General features: G+C 44.1%; 1 protein-coding gene across 1 annotated transcript in view; it reads right to left on the reverse strand.

Moving 5' to 3' along the window:
* COL1A2 (collagen type I alpha 2 chain) overlaps nt 1-773 on the reverse strand; it is a 39,496-nt gene extending 38,723 nt beyond the window's left edge. The window contains exon 1 of the mRNA XM_082044365.1: nt 558-773. Coding sequence (XP_081900491.1) covers nt 558-644 — 87 coding nt within the window. The 5' untranslated portion in view covers nt 645-773. The remainder of the gene's footprint in view (nt 1-557) is intronic.
* Nucleotides 774-16,262: the final 15,489 nt, after the last annotated feature.

Consider the following 16,262-nt stretch of genomic DNA (forward strand, 5'->3'; position numbering starts at 1 on the left):
AGCGAGCACCGTCCCCTGCGGGGCTGGCTCGCAGGGCGTCCAGCAGCACAGAGTGCGGCAGCGGCTTCTCTCCACCGCCAGGGGGCGCCGCCGTGCGCAGCAACGTGGGTCAGCGGGTCCCGCAGCGACTGACCCGCCCGGCCCGGGGACGGAACGGGGGAGCCGCCGCTTTCCCGCTCCTGCCGGCTCCCCCGTTTCGCATAAGCGCGCCTGAAGTCTCACAAAGTGCAGCCTGGATTCTTCCGCTCGCCGTAAACGCTCTCATCCGAGCCTTTAAGCATCTGCGCTTGAATTAGGGCTTTGCATTTTCCTTTGGATACGAGCCCGTCTTTTTAAACTTTTTGTTGTTGCTTTTAGAGGGGGGAGGATCTCTTTGGCCTTTCACCATCCTTTTCTATTTCTGAGGAAAGAAAAGAAGCTAATTTCTGATTTGGGATGGAGGTGGCAGTTTTATGAGATGGTCTCTATAGCTCGGGAAGCTGTAGCTCCCTCTTCTCTCTCCATCTGGATAGAGCGCAGAGTAGGACAGCCACCCCGACACCACCCATGCCACAAACAAGCTGAAAGCACTTACGTTGGCCTGTCGCTAGGTATGAAGTTACTGCAAGCAGCAACAAAATCCGTGTATCCACAAAGCTGAGCATGTCTAGTTGCAAGACATGCAGACTCCTTGTGGTGCAGAGTCCCTGGTCGGTGGTTAGCTATTACCTATGGGACGCAGGCATACAGTCTTGCGGAGTAACTCCAACCTTAGCAGAAACCTGCTGCCCGGGATGCTAAATTAATCAAGCCCCGGTCCGCCCTATTTATACAGCAGGAGGGTCCCGGGGCTGCGAGTCACCGGCGGCGGCGCAGCCAATGGGCGCGCGGCGGCCGCGGGGCCCGCGCGGCTCCCAGGCCGTCACGTGCCCGTGTCTCCGGCCCTCAGCGGCAGCCTTGGCAGCGGCGGCCCAGGGGTCGGCGGGGGGGGGGGAGCGAGGGAGGCGGCGACGTTAAATTGGTTCCATGCTTTGAGGACGTGGACACTTTGAGGCTTTCGGAAGGAAAATCTGACTCGTCGTCTGATTTTTTTTTTTTTTTTTCAGACGTCCCCCGCCCCTCGCCCTGCTTTTCTGGGCTGCGCGGCCGGGAGCCTCGCCGGGCGGCCGGCTGGCAGCGGGCGGGAGGGCGCTCCGAGGGCTTTCAAAGCAGGAGCTGTCCAGGGCCTGCGGAGCCTCCCGCCCCGCTAGGATGCCGGCGGGGAAGCTGCCGGGGGAGCCGCGAGGAGGCAGGATCCTTTGCCCGCCCCGCCGTCCCACCGCAACCGAGGGCAAAAGGCAACGCTGCCCCTCACCAGGGGTCCCGAGGCGCCCGGGCCCTCCAGAACGGGGTGCCCGCACTCGTTCACTCCTGCCCCTCCCATTTCCCCGCGGACAGCCGGCCTGAATGCTCGGCTCCCCGCGGAGAGCAGGGGCAGCGACAGCCCCATCAGCCCGCTCGTAGCCGACTGCGGCAGAGCCCGTTCGCATCCCGGCGGTTCACTCTCCCGAAGGAGGTCTCTCCGGCCAGGGCGCGGGCAGAGACCCGCGAGTTTCTCCTCCCGGCTTCGCGGCCGCCAGGGCAGTGTGCCTGTGTGAAGGGGGAGCCCGGGGTGTCCCGGCAGCCGGCCGTCCCGAGCACTCCCCGCCTCCCGGCCCGTTAAACCGAGCCGTGTAACGGACACGGAGCCCCGCGGCAGCTCTCGGTGCAGGAAGGAGGGAGGGCGCCCCCGGCAGCTCCCCTTCCCGCCGGCCACCCGCGCACCCCGCTGGGGGGGAAGGCAGGCGGGGGTTGTTTGCCACGTCTGTCCGGCAGCCGGTTTCTCCCTTCCCCCGGGGGGAAGGAGCGAGGGGTGGGGAGGGGGGGAGCGGGCGACTGCCAAACTCCCCACGGCGCTCAGAAAGGCCAAGGGGGGTGACAGGAGCTGCCCCTGAGGGCTGGCAGGGACAAGCCGCCCCTCACGGGGGACAGCGGACACCCGTCTTTCCTCCCCAGACGACTCTACCCCGGGGACTGGGGTCAGGGGGCTGCAGTCACTTAGGGTCGCCCATCTCGGCCCCGCCAGTCTCTGAGAGGAGCTGACGTGGTCCCGCCGGCCAAGCCAAGCGGTGGCCGCGGCCAGCCCTCTTCCCCGCCCAGGGGCTCCTCCGAGGCAGGCAGCCGGCCCCCTCCCGGGCCCCCTGTGCTCGCTGAAGGGAGTCCTGGGCAGAGGTAACGGCGGAGGCCAATGAGAGCCCCGCCTCAGAGCGGGCCCCCCCGCGGGGCGGAAGGGACGAGGAGGGCGCCGCGGGTCGCCGTGCTTACTCCCTTTCCCTCCCCCAGCGCCTGGGTGTTGGTCGCCAGGCAGGCGGGTCCTGCTCAGACACACCACCGAGTCGACACCGGCCTCCGCGCTGGCGGGGCAGCCGCGGCGGGGCGAGCCGGAGGGGCTGCCGGCAGCGGGGCTGGCGGGAGCAGCCGCCGCGGCGCCTCCTGCCCATTCCTTCGCGGAGGGAGTTCTCTCCCACAGCCTTTGGGGAGATGCAGCGGGTGTATCCAGCCTTAATTTGTAAGTTGCCCCTGGGAGACGTGTACAGAAAGCGTGGGAAAGACGGGACATGGGTGTCCGTCTGAGGGGGGCCCCCACGGAGGTTGTGTCCAAGGGCAGCAGCCCGGTGCCGTGGTTCCACGCGTGTCAGGGAGGCCCCGCCAAACCCAGGCTGAACAGCCTGCTCGCAGCCGCCCCCACGAAAGGGACATCCCCTAGCTACCAAGAGTGCCAGTGAAATGGATAACGTGAGTGACAATGCACGGAATTAAACTGCATCTGAAATTAAAGCTGTAGTTTGGCTGAAAAAAAAAATCATCAGGATTGTAAGACGGCAATCTGACAAAATACGACTGACCACAAAATAAGAGCCCAACAGATGACAGATCGAAACATTGTAATAAAAGTAGGTGGCAGAAACGATACATAAGTATTCTTTCAGATTGTGTCTTTCATGTGAATGCCATCAATTAAACCAAGTAGGATTTAAAATTAACCTTTGCAGCAGAGTTAACTGCTTTGAAGTTTATACCAGTATAAACCTGCAATAGCTCAGTGAGCTTCGAACAAGTTGAAATAATGGTTGAAATTAAGCCCAAAGCACTGAGGCTCAAGTCCAAGAACGAGTATTTCTTGACACCTCTGCTTCCAGTATTTTTTTAAACATGTCCCTTGAAATCAATCATTCGACCCTATAGCCAGAGTTTTTCTTCATTTTATCAAGTGAATTTTGACCTGCATCAGCAGAACATTTATTGCCTGCTTATAATAGTAATTAGACTCTTTTGAGTAAAAATCTCTTCTAATTGTTTATACATAACTTCAGACACCTATTGTTTGCCTACTTTTTTTGAATGTTTTCAAGCAATGATAGCCCTTTTCTACTAATGGAATACTCTGATGGTGCAAGAATGTGAACACTTGTTTCCTGACCAAACCAAACTAAACCACCATTCCCCTACATCCTACCCATGAAATTTCACACAGGAAAGACAAGCCCCCCCCCCAAATAAGGGAACCCTCCCAAAGACATGGATTTCCAGCTGCCACTGCTACCATAAAGCAAATGGCTGAGGGAGAGATGTAGCCAGAAGCTCAGCAACACACAAAACCTGTTAAGGTAATGTGAAACCATGGCTCCTAGGCTTCAACAAAGGTACGTTCTTGACGTGCTCCAGGCATTACAGGATTGGTGCATGTGGGTAAGGATGCTCTTCATTAGAAAAAAAAAAAAATAGAGGAGATACAGAATAATGATTAATTGGTATGCCTCTTTTCCCATATCTACAGGTCTCTCTTCAACAAACCACTCTGCTGAAAAACCCATATCTGTAGTTCTCTAGGACCAGTAACTTTGACATAAGTCTCAGATGTATTCCTGACCTTTGGAACCTGTCGAGCCATTGGACATTTTCTTCGCTAACATTCATTATAGTATTTTCCCATATTTTGAGGAAAGATGAGGAAGGAAAAAGAGGAATCTCTTTCTCTCTCTACTGTCAGCCCTAATTCAAGCCGCACCAAATTATTTTAGTGACAAAGGCCTATTAAGTTGATTGTCCTGCAAAGTATTTTTGTCATACAGATACTGTCACAGGTTCTGTTTGGAAGGTAGGCTACGGTGCTCATTTACTCTATCTAAGCGTGCAAAAGAAATCTTAGAAAGTTTGGGAAAAAAACAATATATTTCAAAAAAAACAGAATACTCAGTGAATTTGGATCTACAGTGTGAACTCAGAAAATATATTTTCCTTAAAATACAATTATTACAAATGATTGCTACTATGCAAATATCTTTACTACAAAGGGCCTCCTAAATTGACAGAAGTAACATGACAGCTTTTGAAATCATTAACATACCAGAAGTGATTTGATCGACCAGCTTTAACAAGGAAACACCTAAGAACTCATTTTCACTTTGGATCACATCTATTTAAAGGAAATATTTCACATTGAGGCCAGTAATGCCTATGGCACAATTTAAACTGAAACTGATGATAAGAAAAAATAACCTCTGGAAAATTTGTTGTTATGACAAGCTTTGAAAGAGATGAGTTTTCAGGTGATGTCAAAGCAGATTTATTTCTCATCATTTTGAACAGTTCGTTAGAATGCAGGTCTAAAATTCTGAAAAATAAAACTTTTTAAAATATGAACACCAGGAAGCATTTGCCTTGCCTACTCCTTCAAAACTTATCAGCCAACAATTGAGCCGTTATCCAGTCAAATGGTTTAATATTGCCTGACCACTACCATATTACAAGAAAACACAGAGCAATGACAGAGTTTGCAGAAAGATCTGCATCTCTTTAGGCTGTCTCCAGATCTCATACCCCAGAGTGGATAACCGGGTGTGGTGTGCTCGCAGATCCTAGCTCTCCTCAGGCTGATATTAAGGGGAAAGCCACAGTATATGTGGTTGGTGCAAATAGTTACTGATTTTTTTACATCTATTCCAACACAAAGCTTCACACATTTCTCCAGATAATAGATGTGTGCTCAACAGTGTAGCAGTAAAGGATGAGCAATGAAGCTGCATAAGGGAAGAGGTTTTCTGGTGGGAGTCCTCTGAGTACTGGGGCTGGTTAAGTGACATGATCTGGCTTTAGCCTTTCTTTTGTAGGATATGTACACATATGAGGATCTGTATGATTTAATGCAGCACTAAGCTGAATCCTGTGTAGGTTCTACTTGGTGTCTACTGTGTAGACATATCCGCTTGATTAGGGCTAGGTTTCATGAAACTGCTTGTGATTCTGCACTTCACATCTTAGCTTGCTTATAGGCAGCATATTTTTTTCTGAATAACAAGGAGACTAGCATGATACTTTGCCTGTGGAGAAAATGCAGAAACAGGACAACGTATCCCCCTCACTACAATTAATTGTTTCACATTTGCTGTTTTCTTCCTGGCTGCTTAGTTAAACAAACAAACAAACAAACAAACAAACAAACAAACAAACACTTGTGCTACTCTTTCACAGGAAAATTCTGATGAGAGACAAGAGAGTGCAAGGAGATTCCCCCAGTTCTCTGCACCCTGTGTTGGAGGGTCCATTATGTTAAGCTCCTGTGGTCAGGACATTGTTCCCATGTAGGACTAAAGGTATACAGAGATATAAGAGCATGGCACAGGTAAAGAGAGTAATGACTTGGCTTGTGCGTGTATCGTCATTTAAAGGGAGTCTGTAGAGTGCCAGTAAACAGTGTGGAAGCAGGAATTTTGTTCCTTGTGTGAACAGCTCATAGCCATTGACTGGTGGTAATACTTCTTTGATATTTGAAGACAATTCTTTCAGAATCATTTAAAGCGGCTTTTGAGAAGTAGTCCAGCAAATTACCTTTTAATGAGAAACAAACAGGTTCTATGTGAACAGCTATGGCAGCTGCTTCCTTTAGTTCCTGTTCCCCAGTGGCTGTGTACACTTGAAATAAATCATCGTTCATTATTCTCAGCAGGAGCAGTGGTCTTGGTTTCTCAAAAAGGAACAACTGATAGGCAGAGAGCAGCTCAGCAGCCCCTGAGATAGTGCTGTTGAAGGAATCAGTAGACAAATTTAATAGAAAAATTTCCTTGATTATACATAAGTAAAGACAAAAGAGGACTGCTCAAGGCTGTTTCACTGAAACTGAGATGTCTAGTTATCCTTCTCAGATGTGGTAAACTTCTGCAGTGGCAGTCAGTGAGCTTTCTGAGTGGCGCTTAATTTTTAAAGCACATATTTTTTTTTATTTATTTTTTCCATTTTTTTTGTCCCTCAAAGGTTACATATTTAGGAATTGAGGAGGTCAAAACAAAGGTTTAGTCCATGCATTGATAGAAGGCTCACTTGGTCATTACTGGACCTAAACCATTTTATCAAGTTTAAGTAAATTCAGGACACATAGACTACTTTAAAGATAGTTATCAACTCAATCTATTGATCGATGGCACTGGAAGTCATCCAATAAAATAATGGTCTTATTAATATGCTAGATTACTTTACATCTGAAAGCTAATTTTAAAACTGAATTTTTAAAACCATTTAGACTTCACCTCCATTCCGTGTAATAAAGCGGTAAGTCTGCACAGCTGTTATAGACAGTCCTCCACACTGGCTCTGGTTCTGTTCTCACCCAGATAATGGAATGGAAACTCCCATTAACTTCCATAGTAGCAGAGCCAGGTCAGTATTCACTGTAGTTGTAAATCTGACAAGCTCAGAAAATCTCACAATTATTTAAGCCAAAGCACAGAATTTTGGATTTTTTTTCTGCTTTCAATATTCCCCCCCTCCCCCCCCCCCCCCCCCCGCTTCTATTTGCCAACATTAGAATTTTGGCTTAAGGCACACAAGATTGTCTCTCAAAAAGAGAAGGCAAGGTACAATTAAAGCAGGTGGTCCTTTTAATATGATCATCAGTCTCAGTAAATTCTAGTAAAAGCAAATTAAAGTAATGCTGATGAGAATACTTTCTCAATATGAACACAAATATTAATGGATGTGTGTAGGCAGACTGTAAATAAGCTGTAAGTTTCTGCTGTGGCAGTGTATTCTGGTATACCAACTTGTACCACTCTTAATCAGCATATTGCTGAAATGGAGGTCAAATAACTATTAAAAACATTCCATAGCATCTTCATGGCATAGCACTGTGAAGTGACAGCTACAGACTCTCAGGTCCTGGGGACTTCCAGAATTTTATTTCATTGACAGAGAAAATAAAAATGCAAATGCAATGAACATCACTTGTAGTGGATCTGTATCCATTCCTTCACATTCTCAACAGGCTTGGGAGTGATAAGGTCAAGGACTCAGAAGTACATGTATAAAATAAGCACTAAAAATGTAAAAGAGAGAGTTCTGTGGAGTAATTGAAAATAAGCAAACATGATCATGGGTTGTATTTGTTTTGTGAGAAAATTTATTTGCACAGAAGGTTGTGGAGTGTATCATATAAAGCACCAGTTATTACCTGATACAGTTATTATAGAAATCAAAATTGGATGGGCAATTTACAGGATAATGCCAAATCATTGGTACCTTGACTTGAAATTAACGACTCAAATCAACTGCTGCACAGTTAGAATAAACAAACAAACAAACAAACAAAAACCACAAAACCCCAAACCACAAAACAACAACAGAATCCACAAATGGAAATATTTATAGCAGGTGGAAAAATAATCAGTCTTTTTGTTTGTTTCAGGTCTTGAGTTTCAATTAATACAGTGAAAAACGGTAGTTTTCTGTATTAGGTGATGATTTCCAGCTACAACAAAAATTACATAACCTATGATTAAAGGGAAAGAAATCTGTCTCAATGAAAGAAGCACCTTCAACCTGATCCTTCATTATATTGATACCATTTGGTATGCATGCTGACAGTCGAAAATAAGCAGCAGTGCAAGTAAAAGCTTGTTTCAGACACCGCACGTGGCTGATGCTACTTTCTGAAGCAGCTGAACTCCCACAGGCAGTGGGTGTAGTTTTCAAATGCATCTTTGAAAAATGAGGCAGCATGCAGATATCAGTAAGATTCAGAAACAACATTGCCCTGTCAGTCCAGGCTTTTCCATGACTTCAACACTTTTCACCCCTTGTCATCCTGCAGAGTTAAAAAAAAAAGTTCTTCACAGGCCTGAAAATCTTTCAGCTCCTACAGCAGCTAAGGATGGGTGTTTGTTCTGCCTCATGTGTAGTTAAACCCCCTAATTCTGGAGGGAGGATGCAGAGGAAATCTGCATGATGATTGCTTTCAGATGTTCTTCCCATAACTTTCTGCTCCCCATTTGCTGGGAAGATAAACAAGATCTCCTGTTGCATACTAGAGAAAAAATCTTGGGGCATCTGAGTGCCAGGCCTCATGGCATGTGCTCATGTCACACAGAAGCAAATGTGGAACCTCTGCAGATGCAGTCACTCATGTAAGGCCTGAGTGCAGTATCTTGCTGTGTCCCAGAGTTACTTGTACACCACAGTGTTCCCATTTTTAACTGGTAGAAACGATGAATGGCATGCGGTATGGTGCTGTTTCTCCCTATAAGCATTTTTAAAGCTGGTTGTGCTTTGTTTAAAGCATTACATAATGATTAATAGGTCATTGTTCATTGTAATAGCATGTAGTTTTGTAAAAAAACCCAGGTGACTCCATGAGTGGTGTAACCAATAGACAATACAGATAGATGCAGGATGCATCCTAAATTCCTCATCTCCTCCCTTCTCCCAGCTTACCCTCCCACATCTGCCATATCCACTCCCTCTCATCAGGCCCAGCCCCTCCTGTGCAGTTATCCATTGGGCAAAAAGCGGCCCATGCTGGGCTGGCCCCAGGCAGGCCAGCGTGGTTGCGTCAGGCTGGACTGGCTATGACTCCCGCTGCAGCCTTTCCTTCCTGGAGTTGCTGCTTCCAGGTTTTTCCCTCTGCCTACCTATCAATTTCATGAAAATTGCTGAATCTTAGTATCTTTGTGCTTTTTCCCTCACTTCCATGTAAGCAGGCTACAAGGTTAGGAGTTACAGGGGATGCAAAAGGCAGGCAAATAGAGTGCAGGTGTTCTCTTACCGAGGTCTGTTGTACCTTCAGACCAAAAATATGTTTGCTGAATGTTGTTGACACTCTTCAGCACAAAGTACTTCCTTACTATTAACTTTTCTTGCTAATAAATACTGCTAATGGATAAAGAGTGGTAGCTCTCCATTCTCTCTCCTGCATCATTTTCTACTATTTGAAAATATTTGCTCACCTTAACTTGGTCTACATGGGCTTGTGAGATGAGGAGCACCCTTGCTCTAACAGTGTACGCTACTATTTTTTTCACAGAATGATATTTTCACATATTTCAATATTTGAAACATTAGGCAATAAATCGGTGGACTCATTGACGCTCCAGAAAGGGCAAATTGAAAGTGGGAGTTGAGGCTTGTAGTTGTTGCACCATAAGAAGCAATAAGAATATTTTAATAAAATACTACCTCTCCTAGGGTGTTTTTTTGTTGTTGTTGTTTTTGGGTTTTTTGTTTGTTTTTAGTGTGTGCTATTGGTCACTGTCAGAGATAAAACACTGCGTTAGATGTACCTTCGATGTGATCAGATAGAGCAACTCCTAGGTTCTAGAGCACTTATGAAACAAAAAACCCTCCACAGTATTGAAAGAAAGCTGCATTCTTTCAAAAGCTTGATCATATCCGTTTATTTTCTATAACTGTTGTGAGTACTGAGCCCGTGTATTTAAAATAATTTTTATTTCCTATATAGTTTGCAGATTCAAAGTTTGCTTTATTTCTTCTCAGTCTTCCTTGGGAAAAGTCTGTAGTTTAGAATATACCTGCCACTGCCATTGAAAAAATAAATGGAAAACTAATGTAGCTGGCAAGTATACCCATGGGACTATGAGAAAGCTAGGAATATGTCTGCAGAATCCATGTTACTGAGCAGGTGGTACATGAGAATAGTTAAACTGTCTGAGCTTGACCTGATTTTGCTAAACAGACAGGGAAAAATATTTTCACTTGTAAATTTATTTTTATTTTGTGACATGAAATGAGATGCTTGGTGGTGGGTATGGATAAGATTTGGACAGAAGACCTCCACATGAAAAATGCATGTACAAATGTCTGCTGTCTTACAAACGATACTATATTTTGATAGTTGCTCCTTTTTCATCATGTAAGAAATTACAAAAAGAATGGTTAAGAACTGGGATGTCTTGATGAAATTTCTGTGTGCATATGGGCCTTGGTCCTAAAACACTGCATAATCTCAGTGGGTCCACCTCAGGAAGCCCAACAGGTTGTGTCTCAGGAGCAGCGCTGGGAACTTAGCATGGTCCTCAGTGGGATGGATGCTATGATGCCCTATAGGAAAGGCAGTGGTGTAGAGCAGGGCTATACCATGAGCGAGCAAGCTGTCCTGCTCTGAGGTGACTGCAGGCAGTGCATAGAAGTGAGTGCCATGGTGCAAGGCTCCATGTGTGGATTCTCTACAAGCCGTCTGGAGTGCAATGACCTCTCATCACAGGATAATTTGGGGCTGCAACCTCAGTAGGTTGGGTAGCTTCAGGAGTTGTGATTCAGCACCTGCTCAGCCTCCCCTGCAGCCATCACAGGACCGAGACTACAGGCTGCAATTACATCAGAGATTATCGAAATTGAAAATAAAAATGTTTTCTTAAAATGTTTGTACTGAAAAAGTCTCACAGAATGCAAAAGGGACAAGCCAACAAAGGTTTAAGGTGTTTCCAAAACAAAGCAGCTCATTAAGTGAGTAATTACAATTTAACAGGTCTTTGGCTTTTGGAAAGGCTACTCTGAAAGGTTTTGAACCACAGAGGATGGTTTCTCAGTGTAGACACAAAGTGGAGGGGTGGCGGGTCATTCCCACCACAGTGCCCTAAAATGAATGCGAGCAAAGCAAGCTAGATTCAAGCCTGATTCAAGCTGCCTTCTATTTGGCTAAACTGCAAATGAGATTAAAATATCACCATTTATGAGAGAACACACAGATATATCCATTCTTATGCTATATCCCTAGCAGATTTGGACTGTGGATTATGCAGCCAGCTGAAGCCAAACTCTCTCTTAGCCATCAAATCAGGTACTATACTCATGAAGTGATATTTTTGCTGCAAGTGAAATGTGCCTCCCTCCGTGAAACCAAAAGACATTCAAATGAAGGCAGCTTTTCTGAGCACTGCAGCTTTTCTGAGCACTGCTGTGTACTACTGGTGATACAGCCTGTGTGTGTGTCCTCCAGACTTGGTTTATAAACTTCATCTTGGTTTAAATGCTCTTAGGAATTATTGCATGAAGCTATTTACATTCAAATAGAGAATGTGAGAAAGTCACGTGAGGCTTAGTTCATTATTTTCTGTACTAAATACTCATGCTTTTATCTTTAATTTTAAATGTTGAGATAGTTTGTGCTCTCATTGGTGCTCAAACTCTAGCTCTGCATTGCCAGCATCAGCCGTGTCCAAGTGCCCAAGGCCTTTGCAATCTCTGTACATATACAGGCACATCAGCATAGTCAGTCTTGCAATCTCTAATATTCTAATATTCTAAAATCCTAATTCTAATACTCTAATATTCTAAATTCTTGTACTCTTAAGAATTTAATGCTTTTAGCTTGGGTAGATTCAGGCCTCATCATGTTTCTGCCTCCTCGGGTCAGGATAAGATTTGCTTGTTCATCACATTCAAACTTCAACCTCACTGAACAGATACTTGATCATCAAAGGAGTCTGAGTGGTAACAAAGAGAAAAGCAAACTGCATCAGAAAAGGTGTATTGCAGCTTGTACAAGCGTTCTCTTTTTTCCTTCACTCTGGGTTAATTTAATTTTCCTTAGCTGCTTCCAAATCCATAACTTACCCTGCAACTTAGTCTTGCTACATTCCAGATGATTTCTGACTGGAGATGCCCAGCTGAGTTTTTATTGCTTTGTTTCCACGCTCTCATATTTCTCAGCTCTTTCTAAGCTGCTGGAACCTCTGCCCCTGTTGCAGGGAAGAACTCTACTGAATGGGAACACACAAGCTTGCTGTCACTTTTTCATGCACAAAGCTGAGTTTGGGATCAGAGGGATGACATTCTTGATGTGTGTACAGTATCAGCTGTGAAGACTTTTTTTGAAGTGAATTTCGCCATACAACTCATAGTATCTTAGGACTTCCTGAAACAGCAATAGGGAAGCAGTGGGCTTGCTTCTATTTTAAATCAACAGGAAAACTGTGTGGAAACTGAAACATTCTGCCTGATTACAAGGGTTAATTTGTTCCTGTGAAGTTCTCATGGTTCACAAACTTGACCTAAAAAATTCGATAGTATTAAGACTAGTGCAGTTACCTCTCATCTGCATTGTAGGAAATACAGGAGGAAAGAGTTCAACAGAAACAGATGACTCATAATTAGAAAACAAAAACCAAAACATAACAAAAAACCACAAACAACCAACTATTTCTTTAGCTAAAAGAAATATCATTATTTTATCCTAAGAACTGTTTTTTGACTGGTATTTGCTGATGATATCCAGAACAACACCTCTCATCTGCTATAGGAGATATGCTGAAATATAGATTTTATGTAATAGGCAACAAATCCATCACACATCAGGTAATGTATTGATTTGTAAGCAAAGTAAAAACATGGACCATTCATATTTAGTGTCATGGGACAGAGACCACAAAGCCAGGTTGATAGGATTAGATTATAGAGTTTTATCCAGTGCACTGATTTTGGATAAGGGCACAGAGCTGCATCAATCCAGTTCTGATCTGCTGGTGCATTCATGGGAATTAGGGCTACAAAAGATGAGTTTGAATATTCTCTCCCTTGTGAGCCTCTGTTTCTGCAGCCTTGGTGCATTTGATTGACTTTTTTTCAACAACAACAACTAGGGAAGTGAGGAGAAAAAAGGAATCAAAGGGCTTTTAGAGCAATGCTTTGGGCTTTTACAAGGAAACTGTTCAGTAACTAGCTTGGAAGAACTGATACCATGACTTGGTGAGCAGCTACATTTTCTCATTCTAATCCAAAATACAGGATGAATGCCTGGGAAGTATTAAGATTTTAGGATTTCATTTGGTAAAGAAGAAAACATGTTGTAAATAAATTCCTACACTACTACACTTCAGTCCTTAAGTTTGCTCTCTCTCTTCAAAGGTTTTTGTCAGGAATAGTATCTCAAGAATAAGGGAAAGAGTATACTTTGACCTCAAACATTCCAGGTTCTGATGAGTTCTGTATCAAAAACTTCAAAGCAAACTTCTTATCATTGAAAGGCTGCCAAAAAGTAAAACACATTGCAAGGGATATCCCATATTCAGTGGATACAATTCTGTCTTGTAATTGCTGGCCTTTGTTTCTGAACTGACTGATGGGGATATCTCAGACATGGTGAGGTGGGAAACCCTTTCTTCCAGGACTGTCAGTGAAGATGCCAGACAGGCATTAGCCTGCCTATGGAAACTATAAGGACACTGAGAGGAGGTAGCAAGTACCTGTGGTAATAACAGGAATGTGTGACGAAACCCAACCATCTCCAACTACATCCTAGTCTAATTTCCTTCTCCAGACTGTTGACTGAAAATTATTTTTACTTAGTCATCCTTACCCTTAATATCTTATTTTTTTGCCCACAACTAGCCTCTTTTCCTACACCTACAATCCCGTTTCTACCAACAAGATTTTCTCAGTTCTGCTTTCTCTGTCTTCTAGGTTCTTTGCTTGTATACAGAACTGCATTTGACAGTTGCAAAGTTGTTCATTAAAATTTTTTTCATGGATTTCAGGTTCTTGATTCTTTTTCTAACAAAGTAACAATTGCTCCTAAACTAAGATCAGAGCAGGAGCTCCATTATTAGAGATCCAGAACCAAATAATGATTGCATTTATACCTGGGGAAATCGGTCACAGCCCACCAGAGGATTCCACTGGTGCAAGAATCACACTACTAAAAATGACAGCACTTTGGCTCTAATTCTCAGTATTCTTGCCAAAATTAGACTGAGTAAAGCAAAGAATACCTTTACATTTGCTCCTGCAATATCAGTTTCATAGTTTTCTGCTCATGGTTTTTAACTTACTTTGCTGTTTTACCTCCCATGCCTCGGCCTACCAGATAAATCAAATTTCATTCAGAAATTTGACTGAGTTACTTGATAAACATGTTTATACACCAATATTCAAATTTGAGGTCACTAATAGAGTCAACGGATGCAAACCGATTGCTCAAACAGAGCCCCTATTTGCCAATTCAACAGAGCTTAGCATCTCATAATTTCAATGGGTCATTTTAGAACATTTACACACAAATGATATAAAAAGGCAGCATGATGGTATTTGCCATAAGACGAGCAGTCAAGCATTTTTCATCACCTGGAGCCACTGAATTACTAGTTAACCTCTGACAATTTGCCTCCTGGGTCCTTGTTTCTCCCCGCCCCCCCCCCCCCCCCCAAAGCCTGTAAGTGCCTTCATTTACATGACTTACAGACATGCAATGCATGCTAATGGTTTCATGCTGGCATGGGTCTTTGAAGATAGAAGTTCAACCATGGTGCTAAATATTCTTCCTTTAGTCAGGCCTGCCTTTACTTCAGATTACACAGAAATGTTTATATTTTGGCACAAGCAGACCTGTGGCTGAACTCTGATGCCAGTCTGAACCTTTAGTGCTGAGTCTATTCACTTGGCTCTAGCTACAGAATCACAGAATCACAGAATCACAGAATGGCTGGGGTTGGAAGGGACCCCTGGAGATCATCTAGTTCAACCCACCTGCTAAAGCAGGTTCACCTAGAGCGGATCGCAGAGGAATGTGTCCAAGTAGGTTTTGAATGTCTGCAGAGAAAGAGACTCCACAGCCTCTCTGGGCAGCCTGTTCCAGTGCTCTGGCAAACCTGGGCATTACACTTCTCCAAGTCATTAATACTTCAAGAACTATCTTTCAGTCATCAGCTGTATACTTCTGTTAGACTGCTTACCATTGTTGTATATTATCCTTGAATATTATCTTTATACTTCCACCAAGGAGAATGTTAAGTCTTATTTATTACTGAGTTGGTATAATGATGAGAGAGATTGGGAAATGACATTCTCAGTACTTGAGTTCAATAGTGGACATAATTCAGCTTTTCAGTCTTCTTCGTGCTAGGAAGGTGTCTGCAGAGGCTGTCTGGCCATTAAAATGCCATTATGGAAGATGCTGTCTTGATGGCCAGCTCTAGGTTAGTCCATTCTAAAGGTATTTTAGAAGGAAATTTGTGGCTGATGGTGGTTCTGAGAGCCTGAGAGCTTTGAACCTCAGCAAGGTGGTGGTGTTCTAGCTATTTTTTTTTTTTCACTTCTAACATATATTTCTCAATGAGTTAGCAGAAAGAGATTATGTTGTTGCTTTACTAGTCAAGTAAAGCTGTAAAGGAACCAGAACGAACAGGAAGCCCTTGTCTTCAAGCCCTAATTTGAACAGTATGTGTGTTTACATAGAGCCAGCTAACACCTATTTTGCTATATGATCTTGCTGATCAGAGATTTGCAGAAGTCTGTTGGGTAGGCAGAATGTAAACACACCATGCAGTGTGTTGTATGGGAAAGACTGTGGTGGGGCATGAGAGGAGCTGTACTAGAAGACAGAGCTGGCTTTGCAGGGAATGGATGCAAACACTGTAGAGAAATGGGAACCACTTTCCACTGGATATCTGGATTATTCTCTATGAGCTACTTAACACAATGGGGTCTAAATAGCTGATAACAGAGAGCTGCAGGTCCAGGAACATGAAGTGGGTCAGCTTGCTCCAGCCCGTACAGAAGATTCTTCACTTTCTTTTCAATAAGCTCTTTTATTTCACTGCTATGAGATATTAGAACAGTTCCTTTTCCATACTGTGTGCCCTTTGATGGCAGATAAAGCATACACCATTCCTTGGAATAAAATAGTCTGTAGTCACACTGGTTGGCAAAAGAAACACAGAGCCCTATCTGTCTTCACAAGTCTTTGTATACAATGCAACCATGAAGAAAGATGTGAACTACTGTATACAGGTGGTTTGACAAAAGATCTGGCACCAGCTGAGCTGCAACCAGTGTCTCTGAGTATGATGAAGAAATCTGTAACAAACATGAGAAAATGAGATTGCCTTATCTCTGTTCCCTTACAGGATAAGGTAAATTGTATTACCTTGCAGGTTCCATGAACTGTGTGCACATAGAATATAATACAAGCAGGTGGTATGTAA

Source organism: Streptopelia decaocto (assembly GCF_964273445.1).
Source record: "Streptopelia decaocto genome assembly, chromosome: 2".
In the NCBI taxonomy this organism is placed as follows: Eukaryota; Metazoa; Chordata; class Aves; order Columbiformes; family Columbidae; genus Streptopelia; species Streptopelia decaocto.